Raw genomic sequence first — 19,244 nt, 5'->3', positions numbered from 1 at the left:
GTATTTCAGATATAAAGCAATAACTGGTTCTTTTGCTGCCACGGCTGCTCTGGATTTGGTTCTTTACCCCCTTCAGACTTTCTGCTGGCGTTCCCTGCTGGCGGAAGTTTATCGACCTGCACCATCGCCAAGCTACGGAAGGCGACTTTACGCCGGTTACGGTTTTCGTTTTGCTGGAAATGTAATGGCACTGGTGACCACGACGTTATCTTTTTCCTTTTTGGGAGTACTGTAAAGGAAGGACGTGGCGTTATTCATGACCTCAAATTTGCATACGCCACACAAGAAAGCTTGTATAGAGCCAACAGAGCGGTTTGTGAGTCACCACCTTTTCGTCGTTTATAGAAACGAGCGAGCTTTAAACATATAATATAATATATACGTACATTGGTGCGGATGCATGTACGTAAGTGTGCATTTATATATTTATAGATTATTATTTTTGAATGGCCTTTTTTTTTTTTTATCTTTATAAAAATAAATAAATAAATATATTTATATTTATATTTAGTTGCTGTTTTTATTTGGGGGAATTGTATAGGCCTCTGTCATCGTTGAGGCATAGCCCACAGTGAACTTTGAATCATGATAAATCTTCCCGATATGTGGACGCCCGAGCAACGGCGGCAGCATGTTGCTGAAATGTACAGGAACAAAGGCCTTATTTGTCCTGACTATTTTTTGAAAAACGAATGTCCTCGTTCGTCCAGCTGCTCTTACATTCATATTCGCAACGGAGAAACGAGAAAGGTGCCGCTTAGTGTGTGCCACTTTTACGCAAAACGTGCCTGTCTGCGTGATAAATGCGTGTTTTTTCACGGGACACAGGCACAGTTGGATCAACTTCATGCAATGGGAGCTCAGACTTACAGGCCGCAGGACTACATGGCCTTTGCCATTCCGCCGCCGGAGCTATTGGGGACAGATCAAAACGTTGCCCCACCGGTTGTGACCATGCCGATGCCCGTCCCCGCCCCGCTTGTAAACAACACAATGCCAATAAGCAAACCTGCAACCAACTCTCCACTTCTGCTTCTTCCGATTGATGCCTCAGCGGCTACTCCATTCAGCATGTACTGGTCGTCATCCCCGTGTCAGTACAGGTCGCCCCTGTCACCGGCGCCAATCCCTGGATTGGCAGAGCCACGCCCTCCAGCAGTGTCGCATCCTTACACAGTTTTCTCATTTTTTCAGTGACCAGTGCGGTGGCTCTGTACTTCGTTGTGTGTGAACTTTTTAATCGCTGTAGCTACGCTCAGGATAAAGCCGTGAATTCTTTTTTTTATTATTTCCTCTCTTTTTTTTTCCGTGCGAATACAACATTTATTTGACTTTTTTTTTTTTTTTTAATGAACGAAGGTATTGCATGTATACAAATATACATGCAAAATACATTACATTAATCTGACAAAAAAAAAAAAAAAGAAAAGAAAAAAAAAAAAGGAAAAAAAAAAACTGTTCTTCTCTATTTATTTGTCATCATCATCATCGTTACCACACTTCTTTGTTGCATCTTCATTTGGAGGTGGAGGGATTGTGGGGTGGGATGAGGAGGCATCGCCTCTTGAAAAGATGGAAAACAACAATATAACAAGTGCGTCTGCGTTGTAGGTATGTGTGGATGGAAGAAACAGAGTCAAGGGACGGTGTGAAAGGGAGTGAAGGCAAAAACAAAACAAAACAAACAAAAAACATGAACAACAACGAAACAAAAAAAATGAAAAATAAAAAAAAATTTAATAAAATAATAATGATACGATGTAAGACCAAAATAAGTGATGCTTTTTTTTTTTTTTTTCTGTTTGTTGTTTGTTGTTGTTTTTGCATTCTTACGCTTTCTCACCGCGTGTGGACGAACCCGTTTACTCCCTTCGTTTTATATTTAACTCTTTACTTTCATGTTTTCATGCTCTGTTACTTTCTTTCCTTTCCTCTCTTTTTTTTTTTTTTTTTTTTTTTTTTTTTCATCTATGGCGAGGGCTCAATTGCCATGGCAGGTGTATCCATGTTTTTTCTTTCTTTCTTTCTTCTTCTTTTATTTTTTTCCTTTTAAAAAAAAAAAAAAGTGATTATGCCACTCTAAAAATTATAAAAACTACTGCCCTGTGTGTTTGACACTATTCGATGGACCCTCTGCATTTTGAATAACTGATTTTTTTTTTTTTTTTTGAGAGGGTGTGGGGTGGGAGTTTGTGCACGCTTCTGCGAAGGATTTTTGACCCAATCGGACCACGTAGATGATAGCATTTGCTTTTGTTTTCTCGTTTTTTTTTTGTTTTTTTGACGTATTGAAGACTTGATTTTCTTTCTTTCTTGTGGGTTAAGAAAAAAAAAAAAAAAGCCTTGTAAAGCAGCGGGTGCTCTTCTTTGCCTTCTTTTCTTTTCTTTTTTTAATTTTTACTTTTATTTTTATTTCGCCCACATCTTATTGTTTTCCATGCGGTGGGGTCCGGTGGTCGCGGGAGGGGGGGAACGTAAAGAAACTGTCACTTTTTCTTTTTTCTTTTTCTTTTTTTTTTTTTGTGTGTGTGTTTGCCACGGGCCCAGTTGTGTCGTATAGTAATATTCATGTCTTTTGAAATTATTTGTTTGGTGATTTTTGGGTGTTTCATGAATGTTTTGTTTTTTTTCTTCTCCTTTCTGAGGTGTTAGGGACGTTGGGTGCATTGAACCGCATTGCCACTTGCTTCACTGCGTTTGTGTGTGTTGTGTGTTGTACTCCTTTTATTAGAAATAATGAAGAAAAAAGAAAAGGGGGAGGGGGCAGGGCACAACCCCATCCAAGCGCATGATCCGTTAAACAAACACAAGAAATAATTCAATATTTTGAGAAAATTCTGCATTTGACATCAATAACTACGATGGGCTTTTTGTAGAGGTGGGGTTAGGGCGCTTGGCTTTTTTTCGTCGTTCGTTTGTTTGTTGCTTTTTGAACCTTTTTTTTTCTTTTTTGGCCAGCACCAGGCAGTACAACTCACTGGCGTAAGATTTCAGTCTTCTGCGAGTGGAATTTATAGAGAAAAAACAGGTCTGGGGCGGGGGCGGGGAGGAAGGAGGGAATAAAAGGGATGAAGAAAAAATAAATAAATAAATTGGAGTGCGTCTGATGATGTCATCATCTCCTCTTTTCCCCACCAAATTCTTTCTATTTCTTTCCCCCCTCTTTTTTTTTTTTTTTTTTTTTTCGTTTCAAACACACCTACTCGTTTTAATCGCTTTGTTCGTATCGTCCTTATTTTCGTCGAGGGTTATCCGCAGCGGGTGATCCAACGGAGGAGGGGGATCAAAGGAAGATGAAGTGTGGCTATGATATTTTTTTTCGTCTGTTTTTCTCCCATCTCGTTTTTTTTTTTTTTGGTCGTCGGTGTTTTTGATCGTTTCCCCCCTTTCCCTCTTTCCCCGCGCATCAATTCTCCCACTTATCTTTTCCGTGATTCATTTACTTTTTTTTCCTCCGCTGGCTGGCGCATTCCTGCCGCTGTCGTGGTGGTTTTCTTTTCGCCGAGTCTTTTCCCTCCCGTGGGGCATTGCCGGCGTTACTTTGCCCCGTCTTGCATCCGCCCCACCCGCCAATGATTAGAGATGAGAGAAGGGAAGAGAAGAGACGAGCGGAGGGGAGGTGAAAAGAAACGCCCAGCGCATATATTTGTGTTTGATGTGATTCGCGGTGGGGAGGAACCAAAGAAAAGGGGAGAGAAAAAAAAAAAAGAAGAGATCGTTTTATGTTTGTTTTTCTCTTCCTCTCTGTTGCTTTGGTGTGCCATGTGGCTGTTTTTGCATTCGGTGAATAGAGGGGAATAATCGCCAGTGAAAAAGACACGGAGGGAACAAAAGGGAGGAGATGTGTGGGGAATTGAGTAGGGGAATTCAATGAAAAGTACGGAATAAAAAAAAAAAAAGAAGACAAAGGGAGGAAATTTAAAATTTATCCGTTTGGTTGGCTGTATCGTGCAGGGCAGGGTGGTGCGTGCTGCGTATCGGCGGTAGAGTTCGATGAAATTTTTTTCTTTTTTTTTTTTTTTTTGTACTGCAACTGCTTTATATAAATTTTTTGGCGTTTTTTCCCTTTTTTTTTTTTTTTTTTGCTGCTTTTTTTCTTTTTGTGTGGCTTTTTTCACGGCTGCTGCGCATTTATTTTATTCCTGTTCTTTTCTCCACGGCCATCACCGCCAATTCAATTTTGACTTGAGGTTTCCTTTCTTCTCCCCTCTAGGAAGCCCCCTCCCGAAGGAACAGGAGGGTGAATTAAAAAGAAGAGAGAAAGAGAGAGCAGAGGGGGGAAGGAGATGCGACATGGCGTCTGCTGCCGCAATGTCTTTGACCCTGCCTTCATGCGCCGAGTGAAGCGGACGCTGGCATCATACAAGGAGGCAATGGACCATTCCACACGAAAGGGCATTTCTCGAGAGGCTTTTGTTGACATTGGGGAGAAGGGCCCTGCGTGGTATCTGGGGCACATGCAGCTTGCCTTACGGACCCTGACCGAGAAGGTTAGGGATGCAGATTTTGTGCTGGAAATACGGGATGCACGACTGCCATTTTCCACGGAAAACCCCAACCTGCGAAAGATCATTTCCGGGCGACCGAGGCTCATTGTCTTCAACAAGGCAGAGATGTCTAATGAAGACTGTAACCGTAACATTCAACAGTATTACGAGAAGACGGGCAACTTTGCTCTCTTCACAAGCGCTAAAAGAAGTTGGAGAGACACCGTAGAAGCTGTTCAACGATTTGTGACACATATTTTACCCGCCCAGCAATTTAAGGTGACTGCTCATGTTGGGCTTGTGGTCGGGATGCCCAATGTTGGCAAGTCCACCCTCATCAACTCTTTACGATTGGCACATGAATATCAGTTCCATCGCGAGGATTTTCGACGTCCTCGTACGCCGGAAGCCGTGAGTATTACTCCAGGTACGACTAAAGGCGTGAAACTTGTTCCTGTTTGTCGGGATCCCAATATTGTTCTCTATGACTCTCCTGGTCTTACGCTCCCAGGGTGCCTCTCCAAGGAGGCAAGTTTAAAGTTAGCAGCGTGCGGGATTATACCCACAAATGACATTACGCTTCCTCGTAGCATTGTGGCTCGTTACATTTACGATGTTCTCACAGCTGCCGGAATTTCTGAGCACATGGCGGAGTGTTTGCACCTACCACGTGCCCCAATTAGCTTTGACGACTGTATTGCGATGATATGTGAGAGAAGTGGAACCAGTGGACAAACAGACTTGGGAAATATAGATCCTGTACGGGCGCAGATGTTTCTGATACATGATTTTCAGATGGGAAATATGGGTCGTATTACGTTGGATCGTTTGCCCAACAAAATGCGGCGGCAGATGACAGTAAGTGAACATCATCAACTGGGTGACGGCAGGGATAAAAATCCGGAAAGTGCTGCCGAAAATAATGAATTTCTCTGGACGCATCATGTGAAGACCTCAGACGTAGTGGCTCGCTATTCTGAGGATATGCGAGATGTCATGGAAGAGCTTCAAGGAGGAATGTCGACGCATAACATGCGCTTTCATCCACGCTCAGAAAGGGACAGCACAGTCATCAGTCGCAAGAAAGGGCCCATCAGTCGGGTAAGTTTGCATGAGGAGTGTTTTCGACAAAGCACCCGTATTGCTCCAGGGCGCTAAGAAAATAAGAGGGGAAGTGTATGAAAAAAAAAAAAAAAAGGCGTTTGTCGTTGTGTGTGTGTGTATATCTCACGGAGAGAAAGAGAGACATTGTCGAATGCTGCTGGGCAGCGTTAGGTCTCCTGTTTTGTTTTTGTTATTTTTGGATTTTAAACGCTCTTTATTTCATTGTTCTTTTTTTTTTTTTTTTTTTTTTGGCCTTCCCCGTTTGTTTGGCCTGTGCACTGAAATACAAGACAAAGGGAGGGACAAGGAGCAAAAGGACTGTCAGATTCATGGTGGACAAAGATGCAGCGAACCTTATGGAAGAGCTTCACAAGGCGAAGCAGAATCTCTCCGAGGTTATTGATGAGTGCGTCTTTGTGGAGCGCCAGCGCGACCACATTGAGCAGGAGTTGACAGCAGAGATAAGAGAACGTGATCGAATTGTTTCTGACGCATTCACTTGTTTAGTGTCCTTGACGGAGTACCTTTCATTGTTGGAGCGACGGGTTATCCTTCCCGCCCTAGGAACGTTTAGTGCGGTGGTGAGCAAAGTACAGGAGGTAAATGGGACTCGCAGTGCGACTATTGAGCGTGTTGAGGGAGTTTTTAGCGCGCACGACTCCACGCATTTTCGGGGTATACTGGCGAAAATGCCTCCCATTGCCGGTAGTCTTGAAAATGAGATTCGACAGAGGCTGTTAAAGACTGCAGCCCCCTTCTCCATAGAAGAGGCGTACGTGCTGCTCAGTGCCCTCCTTGAAGAGAAGGATAAACTGATAGAAAAGATCAATGAGGCTTTGCTTCACATGAATAATGCCGTTTTGAAGGTTCGTGCCCCGAGTTCCGTTCCCGTGAGCCAGTTAGATGAAATTCGAGAGCTGCGTCAAAAGGTGACGGCACTTGTGCAGGAAGTGAAGCTCCGCGACAGTGAAAAGAAGGAGGCGGCGCGGCGCATTGCGTTTCTCCAAAAGGCCCTGGATAGTGAACAGAATAACGTTAAGGAGCTGCATCATCTGCGTAAAACGATGAAGCGTCAGGAACGAACCATTGAACAGCTGCGGTTGTCTAGTGGATCGCCGGCTCGACCGAAGCCAGACTCTTTGGCAGCAAAGAATAGCATTGGTGGTGGTGGTGGTATCGATGAAGAGGAGTTGATTCCACAAATAAAGGCAAATGAAATGACAATTGGGGCGCTAAACAAGGAGTTGGCGATATTGGAGGAAAACTACAGGGTGCTGGAGAGGCGCAGTGAGAAGGAACGGGAGGAGCTTCAGGCAGAATTGGCAAGTGTTAGGAGCAGGCACCAAGCGGAACAAGAAGAATACAACACAGTTCTGGGGCGAGTTACAATGGAACTGGAGCAATTAGTGGCTGAAAATGCACAGTTGAAGAAGCGTCTCAAGCAAATGCATGCCAAAAGGGCATTGTAAAGACAAGGCTAAGAATGTGAGAGTGTGTGCTTGTGTGAGTTTGTATTTTTATGTGGCGGGAAGTGTCTGTGATTATAATGTTGGCACTTGTGGAAATTTTGGAGACAGTGCCTCGATGCTTTTTCACAGTCTCACAATTTCTTGTGAGATGGAGAAGAAAACGAAAGAAAACAAAAAAAAAAAAAGAGGGATAATAAGTGTCTATTTGTGTGCGATGGGGTGAAGCTGATTGCTTTTCCTGCAGTTGAATCTGCTTTACTTTTTGAATGTCATTTCCCATTGCTGTTTTAAGGGTCATTTTTTCGTCGGCAGGTTTTGGTAGTTGGGGAAATGACAAGTGCTGTGCAGCCGAAGTGGACCCGCCTGCCGATCCGTACTCGTCCGCATCGGAACCCGCTGGCCGAAAACCTTGACGCACATCCCGACAACCCGTTGGAGCTGCAGGCCCGATGTGCGGATTTTTACCCCGCGATGCGCAATCCGGTGGTTGAGTTTGTGGATGTGGGGTGTGCGTTCGGTGGCATGCTGTTTGCACTTTCGCAGGAGTATCCCGATGCATGCATGCTGGGTCTTGAGATACGCCCCAAGGTCGTTAAGTTTGCCCAAGAAAAAACGTTGGGCCTTCGAGAGGCCACCTCCGATTCCTCTCATCACTTTTGCAATTTGTGGTTTGAGCAGATGAATGTGATGAAGTTTGGCTCGAACTGCTTCCGCAAGGGACAACTGCGGGTCCTTTTCTTTTGCTACCCGGACCCGCACTGGAAGAAGAAGAATATTCGCCGGCGCATTATTTCACCCGGGCTCGTTCATGAGTATGCCTACTGGCTGAAAATTGGGGGACTTCTCTTCACCGTGTCGGATGTTGAGGAGCTGGAGCAGTGGATGGTCTCGTGCCTGGATGGATGCCCACTCTTCCGTCGACTGAGTGAGGAGGAACTTCAGAGCGATGCCATGACGCGAAAAGTGCTGGGCTACGCCATGAACGCTAGTGAAGATGCCCAACGTACAGCGCGAAAGGGCCTACAAAAACATTACGCTGTGTACGTCCGTTTATAATGGTGTTTGCAGTGACCTCGCCACCGTTTTTGAATGAATTCCTTAAATAAAAAAGAAAAAAAATTCCCCCACTGAAGACAATACATATATATACATTTATCCTCTATACGTATACATAAGACTGGCGCCCAAATGAGTTGAACTACCAGGAGTTACTGTGTATTCCCTTTTTTTCCTATTTTTTTTTTTCTTTGAAACACAAGCGTGTGCGTGGTGGTGTGTGAATAGTGCCTGGGTTTGCTGCGTGGTGGTGGTGATTTTTGTGTGCGCGGGTAGTTTCGCTTACAACTACCTATTTTCCGCCCTCTCTCTCTGCCATCAACACTTCCCAAAGGCACCATTGCAAGAAATGAACCTGGAGCTGTACGGTGTGTGGTGCTTTGTTGCCGTTGTTGCCATCGCACACATTCTCGCGGTTTTTGTGATTATTTCTCGCCTGTGGAATGCGGCGCCCAAGAGGGTTGTGCGGCGTGACGACCGCATCAAGGTGCCGTTTAAGCGGTGCGCCCCGAAGAACGACTAGTATTTCCCCATATATGTGTTTTTTCTTTTGTCCGTGAGGCGCAACACGGAGGAGAAGAGCACACAAATATGCAAAGGGGAAAAAACAAGGAGTGTCACAGATGCAGAGTTGTCTCGTGAAAAATGTCATCACGCACGGTGCTGCTGGGGGAGAAGGATTGACATTTGTTATTTTATTGTGTTTTTGTCCTTATGCGTTCGTGGCAGTCCGCGCCCGCCTGTAAGCTTCACGGGAGGCGCATTTCATTCTCCTCCAAATTCCTCACGGGGCGAAGTGGGAAACGTTCTCTCCCTTTCCTCTTTACTGGAATGAGGGGCAGGGGAAGATAACCAAAAGAAATACGCGTCCGCTGCACACGACACTCCCGCTTCTTGAAGTCATTTTGATTTTTTGTCTATTTCTTTCTTCTCTTTTTTTTTCTTCCTCTTTTTTTTGTTGGTTCCCGCGGGGACAGCTTGGAAGAGGCAACCACAGAAAAGAAAAAAAAAATAAAAAAAACGAGATTAAGCACACGCTTCGGCACCCACGCCTACAAGACATGTCTTATCAGTCCAGTGAAGCAAAGAAGGAGGAGTTTCGCAAGTACCTCGAGCGAAAGCAGGTGATTGACACCTTGACTCGTGTTCTTGTGAACCTCTACGAAGAGCCGGAGAAGCCGGAGGACCCGGTGGATTTCATCAAGAAGGTGCTTGGTGGCGCTTCCTCTGCAGACTACGAGGCACTCCAACAGGAGAATGCGTGCCTCAAGGCGGAGGTGGAGGCTCTAAAAAAAAGACTGGCTGAAGAATCCTAATTGCAGCTATTTTCTGTTGCAGCCGCGCTAGAATGAATGCATGTATATGAGATGGTTTTATTTCGCATGTGACTTTTTGTGCACATGAACGATGGCGCTGCGCAATTTGTTTATGCTCTTGCAAGGTGGATCCTGCATGCGTGTTTAATCTTTTTTTTTTCTTTCTTTTTCTAATTCTCTTCTTGTGAGAGGTGTGGAACCTTTGGGGTTGCTGCCTCTGAGTCAATCTGTGCTTAGTTAGAAAAGGCGATGCAGCAGCAGCAGCAGCAGCAGCGGCCGAGTATTTTGTCGTACTCCACTGGGTGGGTGGCAAACGGTCTCTCATGGAGCACGCGGGAAAATTCACCCTTTCGCTTTGCTGTTTCCTCGTACATACAGGAGTACAAGAATCATGTGGACATTGTTCAGAAAAATGAAGAAGGGGAATTGGTCTGTAGAGCAACGTGGGAACACTGCTACCCGCCAACCAAAGTGATGTTTGCCCCTCAAAAAACAATGACCGATCTCATCATTACAACGGCAGATTATCTTCGCTTGTGGGAAGTGAAGGAGGGGCCCCCGGAGCGAAATAGTGATGAGAGGCACCGAGAGAATGATGATCCACGTAAGGTGCCATCGAAAAGGGACCACATTGACTCCCATGTGGTGTTTAAAACAGTCTTTGATAGTGGGAAACAGCAGAATGAGTTTTGTTTCCCTGTAACTTCATGTGATTGGAACAGCGATGACCCCAATATTGTCGGCTGCTGCAGCGTTGACACAACAGTCACAATTTGGGACATTGAGAGTGGGAAAAACACGCGGCTGATCGCGCATGACAAGGATGTCTATGACATTGCGTTTGCAAAGGGGACCCACACTTTTGCGAGTTGTGGCGCGGACGGCTCGGTCCGCATATTTGACTTGAGGGAAATTGAGCACTGCACAATTCTGTACGAATCTCACTCTTTATCGCCCCTCCTGCGGGTGGCATGGGACAAGCTTGATCAGACGTATCTTTCTACATTTGGTGTTGAGGGCACCGAAGTGATTGTTTTGGATACGCGTTTTCCTGCTGTTCCCGTGGGTGTATTGCGAAATGTTCGACCCCAGCCAATCAACAGCGTTTGCTGGGCGCCAAACTCCGTGACAAATCTTTGCAGTGCTGGAGAAGATGGCACAGCATACATTTGGGACATCAATGGGCTTCCGAATGTGGCACCCAAGTGCATCATGAACTATAAAGGAGAGCACCCCATTAATAACATTTCGTGGTCTTCTCAAAATGAACAGTGGATCGCTATTACGACCGGAAAAGAAGCACAGTTGCTTCACGTGTAGCGGATGCAATGGGTCGTTGGAGGTGATGAGCAAATTGAACGGGAGTAATGAGTGGTGTTTTAGGAAACATTTCTTCAGTATGCATAAATATATATCTAAACGTATATATTATACAGATTTGCGTGGAATGTGCATATCCACGTGTATGGATTACTATGGATACGAATCATATATTTTTTATTGTTTTAATAAATAATAATAATAGTAATAATAATAAATGGATGTGTTGTTTTTATTATTGTTGTTATTATTATTTCTTTCATATGTACATCTGCCGAACTTTTTTTCTTGTTTTTTTTTCTCTTTGTTTTCGAGTACATCATTGCGCAGTTTTTAGATAAAAGGAGGGTGGTGGTGGTGGCGGCGGATAGATAAACCAGCGAAATGTCGCTACTGAACACAACGCTTCAGACTTTGGTGGTTCGTCTTCGCGATATGTCAGGGAATGTGACGCAGCAAAAGCTTCATAATCGAGTTTTTGACGCGTACGAGGCGAAGTCTCTTGTGTTTGAGGCCATTTCACCCGAGCAACAGGCCGTTATGCAGCAATTTGGAACGATTCCCTCTCAACACCCCGCAGGGCAGCCGGTGCTCCTTGACGGCTGGGCAGATCTTCTTACCGTTCATAGGGAAGATAATCTCTACCAGCTGCTGCCGCGCCGAGCGAAAAACAACGCCAGCTACAGCACCATGAGAGCCATTTGCTGTAGTGCGGGCTCCCCGTTCACGATGGACCATCGCGTGGACCCCATAGACTACAAGTTTGTTTTTCGCGCGGCGGATATGGAGGTGCGGAACAAGTTTAATGCGACAAATCAGGACAAAATTCCACCCACCATCTGGTTTGACGGTATTTTAAGCGCCCCCAATGATTCCGGTCTTGTCAGTTGCCATAATTCTCTATCGCCAGCTCACATCAACAACTTAGCAGGCACGTACCAGTTTCTCAAGGAGTGGTCAAATGAGCCACCGGAGGGTGACCGTCACCGGCAGTTGAAGGAGATGTACTCCAGTCTCTTGTCAAAGCGTACACACCTCTTTATTGGTTCATCTTCTGTTCCAGGAAGGGAAATTCTCAATTACGCCAGGTCGAAGAACGTCTTTGTTTACGCCAAGAGAGGGATGCACTACGTCTTTCATGCCTAATTTGAAGGAAAAAAGGGAAGGAGAAGAGGGAACAGGGGCTAGGAGAGACCATTTACATGAAGGAACATAAGACAAGGAAGTTACCACCCACAAACGAAGAAGAAACAAACAAACAAACAAAAAAAAGGCTTTGCATATTTTCCTCGTTTTTACATTTATTTATGCGTCACAAAGTTTTTTTTTTTTTTTGCCTGTTGGACAGGGACGTCATTCTTCCACACAGGTCGGAAGTGTGGTCTTGATACGACACGACGGTCATTAATCACCCCCGCTTCTTCGCTTCTTATTGGAACGAAAAAAGGAAAAAAGACAGGTGTCCAAGGGCCACAACTTGTTACTTTTGGTTTTTTAATTATGATTCATCTTTTAAATTGTTTTTTCCTTTTTATTTTTACCGCAGATTATTTCCGTTAACTAAAAAATTACTAGGCAAGCCTGTTATTTTCGATAGATCGCACCAGAAACAGCAGTAGCAGCAGCATTTAATGATGCCAAGCTCCCTTTCAGAGACCCAAGCCGTTGGTGTGCATGTGGCGCTCGTGTTGCTGGATGGCTCCTCCGTGAGGGGTACAGTATTTACGTACAGCCCCGCTGAGGAGCTTCTTGTGCTCTTCCAGGGAATCTCAGGGAACAATCCGAACGTGAAGATTATCAGGACGCGTTTTATTAAAGAAGTCAGCGTTGTCAATGATGCAGAGGCTGAGAAGCTTCCACCGCAGCTGGACCTCAGGTCTCGCTTGCCTTCCATGCATGCTGGCCGCGAACGCTCGCTTTTCAAATACGCGAACTCGCAGCTTCGCGTTGCAAGAGAGAAGCGGACGGTTCTGCTCCAGACCGAAGACAAGGATACCCCCATTGCAGCACTTGATACACTCACCAAACTTGCTCGGATTTACCCCGACATCCACTGGGATAAGGAGGAAGGTGTCATTCGGTTTAACCAGGAGGTTTTTGTCAGGGGTACGCCTGACTGGAACACTCCGGTTGCCGTTGCAGCCGATGGTGCCACTGATAACAGCGTAAGTTTGGTGGGTCGAATTCAGAAGACACTCGCCAAGAAGTAAGGACTCCGTAGGAAGAAGGAATATGCTTTTTAATTACTCACTTTCTTTGTGCTTTCCACAAATTATTGTTTTTTTTTGTGGGGGGAGGGAGGAAGGGGGGAAGAAGAAAAAGGTGGAGATGCAAACGTGGCAGCAATGAACGTCCTCTTATCGTCAACCATTGAATTCCGCAATTTCTTCTTCTTCCCTCTTTTTTGTCTTCCTTTGTTTGTTTGTTCCTTTGCTATATTCTTATGAATTTTCATTAATATTAAATCCTTTCAAAAAGTGTGTGATGAGCGCTGAAGAGAGCTCGACGGTGTCGACCGCGTCGCTTTTGGCGGATCAGCGAAATATGTTGGAGGGTAGCACGAGTGCCAACGCTGAAGTCATTGCTGAAGTTGAAGATGCAAAAAACGACTCGAATAGGATGCAGCGCAGGGCCTTGCGTGAGCAACAGCGTCTCCATCGCATTCAAGGCCGGTTGACTGACATTAGTTTAAATGATATAGCGACTCTTAGAGATGGAGGGTACGACTTTTTCATTGAAAACACGATAGTTTGTATTCGGGGCTCATGCTCGCAATTTGACGCTCGTGATGGGAGAACAAAGTTGATGCCGCCACTGACCCATGACTGCTGTCAAACTTTCTCCACGATTGCCGCCGTCGTTCTTTCCTCCCTTGGATTGGCAGTGACCATGCAAGAGTGCAGCGATGTCTCAACCGTGAATTACCTGTTGTACATTTCGGCCTGGTTACATCAAATTTCAGCCCCGGTCTGGCCGCAGCGTAGGGCACGACCCACAGTTGGTGATCTTAATGCCGCTCTAAGACTTCGCGAGTTCTTCCCTAGTCGAGTAAATGAGGGAGAATTTGAGGTACTCTTTTATAATCAGCGAGATCGAGCGAAGGAACTTGTGGATCAGTTGTGCAGTACATCCCGCGGCAGCAGAAATGCCGATGGTTCCTTATCGGTCTGTGGTTACGTCATCGCTTCGGGAGACTATACCGTTTCAATTTTCTCTCTGGCACATGATGTGAAGGGTCGCCCCAACGCACGCTATAGTGAGGCGTGGAGTCTGTACATCTGTGACTCACACGGCACACAACCTTGGTCTGGTGGCAAGGCCTGCCTGACCGGCATCACCGTTGGAGTACCAAAAGCGGGTGCCGAGGTCAGCAACGGTGTGGTGGCGAAAGAGGAGGGACTGCGTTATTTTGCCATGATCCTCTTTGCTCTACTCGAGGATCATAAGAGGAAGACAACAAGTTTGCAACATGTTCCTTATATGACATGGTCCCCCATTAGGCGTCAAAGGGCAACCCTTTACACAGCAGAGGAATTAAAAGGAATTATTGATGACAGCTGGATACCATCCTTGATGAAAAACAATGTCATTGCACGGGAAGCTAAAAAATACAGCTTTTCACCCTTGAAGTGCTTTTTAGGTCTTTCGGCTTCCAAAACTGTGGTGGCCAACGGTGTGGCGGGATCAAGTTGAAGACTTGCTTGACAGCACAGAGGAAAGCGGAGGTGAGCTTAATTCATTCTTAGGGACGAGAAGGCCGTAAGAGTGAACTCAACGCGACAAGGTACGAGTAAATATGCAAAAGGAGGGATATATGTGAATGGAAGAGGCGTGTATGCGTGTTCAGGTCTTTGTGTCATTTGTTTTGCTTTTGGGAAATGCCCCTTGTAAGTTGTACGCAAAGCTGGGCATGTTTTCTTGTCTTATTATTATTATTATTTTTCTTTCCTTTTTTTCTATTTGATGGATTCCTTTTTTGGCCTGCAGGTTTGTGAGAGGGACCGACCAGGCGGAGAGGCAAGCGGCTAGAGTTTTTCTCATCGCACGGAAAGATGGGGCTACTCGAGCGCCGTAAGGCAATCGAGGAGGAAATTGCCAGGACGCAGAAGAACAAGAAAACGGAGTATCATATAGGCCGTCTCAAGGGCCAATTGGCCCGTATCAGGACCGAAATGTTGGAGAATGCCGCAAGGGCTGCTGGTGCCCGTGGGGGCGATGGATTTGAGGTCCGGAAAAGTGGTGATGTGCGCTGCGCCCTTGTGGGATTTCCGTCCGTCGGAAAGTCGTCATTTCTTTCTCGTGTGACGGCGACGGTGAGTGAGGCGGCCGGGTATGAGTTCACCACCCTGACGTGTATTCCGGGGAAACTGATGCACAAGGGCACGGAGATTCAGATTTTAGACCTGCCAGGCATCATTGAGGGAGCCGCGGAGGGGAAAGGCCGTGGAAGACAAGTTATTGCCACCGCTCGAACGTCCGATATGATTATTTTGATGCTTGATGCAGCCAAGGCGGAGGCCCAGCGATGCAAACTTGAGGCCGAGCTGGAAACTGTGGGTATTCGCCTCAACCAGAAGTTTCCCAACGTGACATTTAAAAAGAAACCTTCTTGTAGCATGAATGCCATAAGTTTTACCGCCACTGTGAAATTAACGCAGGGTATGTCGGAGGCATTGGCAAAGGAAATATTGAAAGACTATGGGATTCATAATGCAGAGGTCGTTATTCGTGAAGACATCACAATTGATCAGTTTATTGATGTTATTGAGGGAAATCGAAGGTACATGCCCTGTCTCTACGTGTACAATAAAATAGACACTATTACAATGGAGGAAATGGATCGCCTGAGCCGATTGCCAAATTCAGTTGTTCTTTCACTGCATTGGGATTTGAATGTGGATGAGGTTATTGAGGAAATTTGGGAGCATCTTAATATTATTCGCGTCTATACGAAAAAACATGGTGAGCATCCAGATTTCACGAAGCCCTTTGTGGTGAAGCGCGACGCGGACATTGATCACATCTGTAAGAGGATACATAAGGATCTCTCATCAAGATTTAAGTACGCCCTGGTGTGGGGAACGAGTACGAAACATCAGCCGCAGCGAGTTGGCATTGGGCATCGGTTGGAAGATGAAGATGTTCTTCAAATAATGCTAAAGACGTCTAACGAGTAGCCTCCACGCATACTTCTTGTGTTGCCAAGAACGAAAGAAAATAGGGAGAAAAGGCAGGATATTAAAAGGAGGTGGAATGAAGGTCTACTGGCAGAGGGGGGGAAGGAATGAGGGGGGAAAAGAAGTTTCCTGGTGTTTCTGAAGTGTTTTTGATGCAATCGGATAAAAGACACTGGGGAGAAGAGCTAACGGGTTCTTTTTTTGCTCCTTGTCTCTGCATCAATTACTTCTTCTTGTTCCCCCCCTTAAAGAAGGGCAAAATGCAAATTTATGCATGCATGCATGGTAGTTTCTATGCGTGGCTGCTATTGTTTTTTTTTTTTTATCTATTGATACACATATTTGTTTGACGGTGAAATTTGAGTTTGTTCTTTCTTTATCATTTTGTGGATTTTATCCTTTTATGCATTGTGTGCTTGTGTGATTGTAGCAGTTTAGGAAGTTGTCTGGAGGATGAAGCCGGCTTCTTATCTTTCATGTGATTTTTTTACATCACACGGTGTGCCGATGACTAAACCTCTTCGTGACTGGCTGAATCGCGCCTCGTACCTGTCAAAAACCAGAACAACGGAGGCGGACCGGCGCAAGTACGAGCGTTGGGCCGTTGGGGTTGTGGAGGATGCCCTGCGCGCGCCGGGCGGCATCGAAGGGAAGGATTGGACGCGCGTGTCTCCCGTGATGCCGGCCAATGCAGAAGATAGAGAGCCCACTTTTCTTCGGGATGGCAATGTTGCGAGTCGGGAAGGAAATAGCGTCACACAGCCGGGCGTGGATCATCGCACCCTCCTGTTTACAGAGTGTATGAGGCGCGCGCCATCGGAACTCCGCTCGTTTGTTGTGCAGGCGATTAACATGATAGATGTGGAGGTGGCTTCGGGTAGGAGGAGGTATGATGCATTGACGTTCATGGAGTTGATTCAGGCAGCTCAAGAGCTTCAGCGTGTGTACCAGACACAGATGGAGGCTCAGCGCCGCATGACGTCCCCGTTTTCACAGGTGGTGGTGGCACCTAGCTCCACCGAGTCTGTGCATCGGAAGCCTTTAGCGCCTGGAAAGGTTTCAAGACCGCATCCAGAGGGTGAAGAGAGAGATATAGAGAGGGAAAGGCCAAGCAAGACACGACGTGGAGAAATGTACTCTCAGCGAGCGGATGGAGTGTGGCCCACCTCGGTTGAGTCTGAGCGAACACGTGTCTTTTTCCGTGACCTTGTTTCCTGCAATAACTCAACACCGTCCTCGCGTCCATTCATTGGAAAGTCACAAGAGCTAGAGCGCATGTACTCGAGATACGAGCCAACCCCGGTGGATATCCGCCCTCGAGACGTCCTTGTGAAGGCTCTGGCATTTGTGTTGGCAAAGGCAAAAGATAAATTGGGGAATGAGAATGCGCTGGCCTCGGCGCAGTATTTGAACGAGCAATTGAAGGGGTTAAGACAAGATCTCCGCGTCCAGAATATTGTGGACGGATTTGCCGTCGATGTGTACGAAAGACATGCTCTTATTTGCTTGGAGTTAGGGGATATCGGGGAATTTAATCAGTGTCAGGCTTCTTTGAAAAAGTTATATGAGGGACTTTCGGATGTCAAAGAAACTTCTATTTCTGATTTCTTTTGTTATCGCCTTGCATACCTCTCCCTTGGTGGTCAGCACGATGCTTTGGCAACGGAGTTGATAATTTACACAAACACAATTACAAAAAGCACAAAGACGCCTGAAAATGCGTCACCACGAGTAAAAAAGACGGATTTGCGGTGGACGATTAAGTTGTGCACGGCGTGTGAAGACGGCGACTGTGGCACGATTTGTCGAGCTCTTATGGCTCTTCCACGCGGAATGCATTTGCTACTGAAAATATACCTTCAGAAGTGCCGGCTAAGATGGCTAAGGGAGGCACTCAACTGCATACGGGGGATGGTTTCCATGCGCCTTGTTATGGCCTCCATGGGCTCTACTCCCGTGGAACGTCACAAGGGTGAGGTGGCGCCTGGCGCAGAAGGGGAAGACACCCACTTTTGGTTGGATGGATCCTTTGCAGAGGCCGAGGAAGCGCTCAGGCAATTCTTTGAAATGATCAAATTTCCTCTTCCCCAGAGATTTTCATTTGCGGAGGAAATCCGTCGGGACATGAAAAAAAGGCATCCTCATTGCGGAGAGGAAGCTCTCAAAATTGAAGAGGATATTACTGTGGTTGATGCTGCGGCGTTGTTCAAGTGTGTTGACGGGTACATCGCCTTCCTCAGCACAAGAAGTGATGTTGGTATTGGTAGCGCTGAATAAACGCAACGATTCTCCCCTTTGTATATATATATATATACACAAATATATGTATCTGCTCTTGGTATTGAATCCCTGAACTGGGGGGGTGGTATTGATATTTTCTATGCATGTGTCTGTTTTTGTGTATGCGTTTCTATCATTACCCTTATAAGCATATTTTTCTCTTCTACATGTAATGGAATAGATGCAAATACCATTTTCTTTTCACTTCTATTTTTTTTTTTACTCATTCTGGTGACTGGGTCTGTTTGTTCTTGTTCTTACTTTCTATCATGCAGGCTGTGAATAAATAATTAAGTAAATAAATAATTAAGTAAATAAATAATATATATATATATATATATATATATATACAAATAAGTAAATAGATACAGAAACGTAACTACAAACTAAATATTTATAAAGGAAAGGGAATTTTGTTGTTGGTTTAGTTTTTTTTTTTTTTTTTTATTTTGGTTGCCTTTTTTTCTTTTAAAATAACAATAGAAGGGGGAAGCTGAAGGAAATTGGTGCGGTGGAGAATGACTCAGGGATCTGGTTTTAATAAGGAAGACATTGTGCGGCGCCGGAAGAAGGATCATATCGACATCTGTCTTCATAAAGTTGTTGAACCGTATAAAAATGGTCCTTCTATATGGGAAAAGTATAAAATTCCGTATACTGCGCTACCTGAGATCAGTATGGGTAAAATTGATACTCGGTGCGAATTTATGGGGTGGACTTTGTCGTTTCCTCTTATTATATCCTCCATGACAGGTGGTGAGGAGCATGGCCGCATTATCAATGAAAATTTAGCCAAGGCCTGTGAAGCAGAAGGTATCCCCTTTGGTCTAGGTAGCATGCGTATTGTAAATAGGTATGCTGTGGCTATACACACCTTTGACGTTAAAAAATTCTGCCCCTCTGTCCCCATGTTTGCTAATATTGGGCTCGTACAGCTGAATTATGGTTTTGGTGTGAAGGAGGTGAACAACTTAATCAAATGTGTTAACGCGGATGGACTTTTTATTCATCTTAATCACACGCAGGAGGCCTGTC

General features: G+C 45.4%; 12 protein-coding genes and 1 pseudogene across 12 annotated transcripts, besides 31 other annotated features; all 13 read left to right on the top strand.

Annotated features, from left to right (window-relative positions):
• Tc00.1047053506883.130 lies at positions 1 to 235 on the top strand (annotated as a pseudogene; the record flags this gene model as incomplete).
• Positions 1 to 2,101: a sequence feature (heterozygous, non-Esmeraldo-like haplotype).
• Positions 417 to 444: a sequence feature (AT_rich).
• Positions 453 to 510: a sequence feature (AT_rich).
• Positions 586 to 1,197, top strand: Tc00.1047053506883.120 (hypothetical protein, conserved; the record flags this gene model as incomplete). The annotated part of the gene is made up of 1 exon (XM_804429.1): positions 586 to 1,197. One exon carries the CDS (start codon positions 586 to 588, stop codon positions 1,195 to 1,197), a length of 612 nt encoding a protein of 203 aa, XP_809522.1.
• Positions 1,410 to 1,455: a microsatellite.
• Positions 1,668 to 1,718: a microsatellite.
• Positions 1,721 to 1,752: a sequence feature (AT_rich).
• Positions 1,780 to 1,824: a microsatellite.
• Positions 1,919 to 1,965: a microsatellite.
• Positions 2,009 to 2,049: a sequence feature (GA-rich).
• Positions 2,102 to 3,170: a sequence feature (haploid, non-Esmeraldo-like haplotype).
• Positions 2,389 to 2,415: a microsatellite.
• Positions 2,491 to 2,522: a microsatellite.
• Positions 3,164 to 3,185: a microsatellite.
• Positions 3,171 to 5,789: a sequence feature (haploid, Esmeraldo-like haplotype).
• Positions 3,581 to 3,630: a sequence feature (CT-rich).
• Positions 3,681 to 3,715: a sequence feature (T-rich).
• Positions 4,000 to 4,024: a microsatellite.
• Positions 4,058 to 4,102: a sequence feature (A-rich).
• Tc00.1047053506883.100 (GTP-binding protein, putative) lies at positions 4,287 to 5,645 on the top strand (the record flags this gene model as incomplete). Its single annotated transcript, XM_804428.1, has 1 exon — positions 4,287 to 5,645. The coding sequence occupies one exon, from the start codon at positions 4,287 to 4,289 to the stop codon at positions 5,643 to 5,645; it is 1,359 nt and encodes a 452-aa protein (XP_809521.1).
• Tc00.1047053506883.90 (hypothetical protein, conserved) lies at positions 5,666 to 7,060 on the top strand (the record flags this gene model as incomplete). Its single annotated transcript, XM_804427.1, has 1 exon — positions 5,666 to 7,060. The coding sequence occupies one exon, from the start codon at positions 5,666 to 5,668 to the stop codon at positions 7,058 to 7,060; it is 1,395 nt and encodes a 464-aa protein (XP_809520.1).
• Positions 5,790 to 6,445: a sequence feature (areas merged during assembly that could not be assigned to a particular haplotype. This can correspond to areas where the two haplotypes were merged or to regions with more than two copies in the genome that were merged during assembly.).
• Positions 5,817 to 5,841: a microsatellite.
• Positions 6,446 to 6,819: a sequence feature (haploid, non-Esmeraldo-like haplotype).
• Positions 6,820 to 13,858: a sequence feature (heterozygous, non-Esmeraldo-like haplotype).
• On the top strand, positions 7,391 to 8,116 carry Tc00.1047053506883.80 (tRNA (guanine-N(7)-)-methyltransferase, putative; the record flags this gene model as incomplete). The annotated part of the gene is made up of 1 exon (XM_804426.1): positions 7,391 to 8,116. The coding sequence occupies one exon, from the start codon at positions 7,391 to 7,393 to the stop codon at positions 8,114 to 8,116; it is 726 nt and encodes a 241-aa protein (XP_809519.1).
• Positions 9,020 to 9,076: a sequence feature (A-rich).
• Tc00.1047053506883.69 (hypothetical protein, conserved) lies at positions 9,178 to 9,432 on the top strand (the record flags this gene model as incomplete). Its single annotated transcript, XM_804430.1, has 1 exon — positions 9,178 to 9,432. One exon carries the CDS (start codon positions 9,178 to 9,180, stop codon positions 9,430 to 9,432), a length of 255 nt encoding a protein of 84 aa, XP_809523.1.
• Tc00.1047053506883.60 (hypothetical protein, conserved) lies at positions 9,682 to 10,752 on the top strand (the record flags this gene model as incomplete). The annotated part of the gene is made up of 1 exon (XM_804425.1): positions 9,682 to 10,752. The coding sequence occupies one exon, from the start codon at positions 9,682 to 9,684 to the stop codon at positions 10,750 to 10,752; it is 1,071 nt and encodes a 356-aa protein (XP_809518.1).
• Positions 9,684 to 9,709: a microsatellite.
• Positions 10,944 to 10,969: a microsatellite.
• Positions 11,137 to 11,898, top strand: Tc00.1047053506883.50 (hypothetical protein, conserved; the record flags this gene model as incomplete). The annotated part of the gene is made up of 1 exon (XM_804424.1): positions 11,137 to 11,898. The coding sequence occupies one exon, from the start codon at positions 11,137 to 11,139 to the stop codon at positions 11,896 to 11,898; it is 762 nt and encodes a 253-aa protein (XP_809517.1).
• Positions 11,988 to 12,023: a microsatellite.
• On the top strand, positions 12,384 to 12,962 carry Tc00.1047053506883.40 (p21 antigen protein, putative; the record flags this gene model as incomplete). The annotated part of the gene is made up of 1 exon (XM_804423.1): positions 12,384 to 12,962. One exon carries the CDS (start codon positions 12,384 to 12,386, stop codon positions 12,960 to 12,962), a length of 579 nt encoding a protein of 192 aa, XP_809516.1.
• Positions 13,237 to 14,445, top strand: Tc00.1047053506883.34 (hypothetical protein, conserved; the record flags this gene model as incomplete). Its single annotated transcript, XM_804432.1, has 1 exon — positions 13,237 to 14,445. The coding sequence occupies one exon, from the start codon at positions 13,237 to 13,239 to the stop codon at positions 14,443 to 14,445; it is 1,209 nt and encodes a 402-aa protein (XP_809525.1).
• Positions 13,859 to 17,562: a sequence feature (haploid, Esmeraldo-like haplotype).
• On the top strand, positions 14,805 to 15,929 carry Tc00.1047053506883.30 (GTP-binding protein, putative; the record flags this gene model as incomplete). Its single annotated transcript, XM_804422.1, has 1 exon — positions 14,805 to 15,929. One exon carries the CDS (start codon positions 14,805 to 14,807, stop codon positions 15,927 to 15,929), a length of 1,125 nt encoding a protein of 374 aa, XP_809515.1.
• On the top strand, positions 16,383 to 18,206 carry Tc00.1047053506883.20 (hypothetical protein, conserved; the record flags this gene model as incomplete). The annotated part of the gene is made up of 1 exon (XM_804421.1): positions 16,383 to 18,206. The coding sequence occupies one exon, from the start codon at positions 16,383 to 16,385 to the stop codon at positions 18,204 to 18,206; it is 1,824 nt and encodes a 607-aa protein (XP_809514.1).
• Positions 17,563 to 19,244: a sequence feature (heterozygous, non-Esmeraldo-like haplotype).
• Positions 18,228 to 18,258: a microsatellite.
• Positions 18,491 to 18,577: a microsatellite.
• Positions 18,638 to 18,679: a sequence feature (A-rich).
• Tc00.1047053506883.9 (isopentenyl-diphosphate delta-isomerase, putative) lies at positions 18,728 to 19,244 on the top strand (the record flags this gene model as incomplete). The annotated part of the gene is made up of 1 exon (XM_804431.1): positions 18,728 to 19,244. A coding segment is annotated over one exon (517 nt), but the record flags the coding sequence as incomplete, so codon positions are not given.

The sequence above is a fragment of the Trypanosoma cruzi genome, genomic scaffold (assembly GCF_000209065.1).
Source record: "Trypanosoma cruzi strain CL Brener 1047053516783 genomic scaffold, whole genome shotgun sequence".
NCBI classification, from domain to species: Eukaryota; Euglenozoa; class Kinetoplastea; order Trypanosomatida; family Trypanosomatidae; genus Trypanosoma; species Trypanosoma cruzi.
Note: the sequence above shows the minus strand (reverse complement) of the source record. Positions and strands in the feature narration are given on the sequence as shown.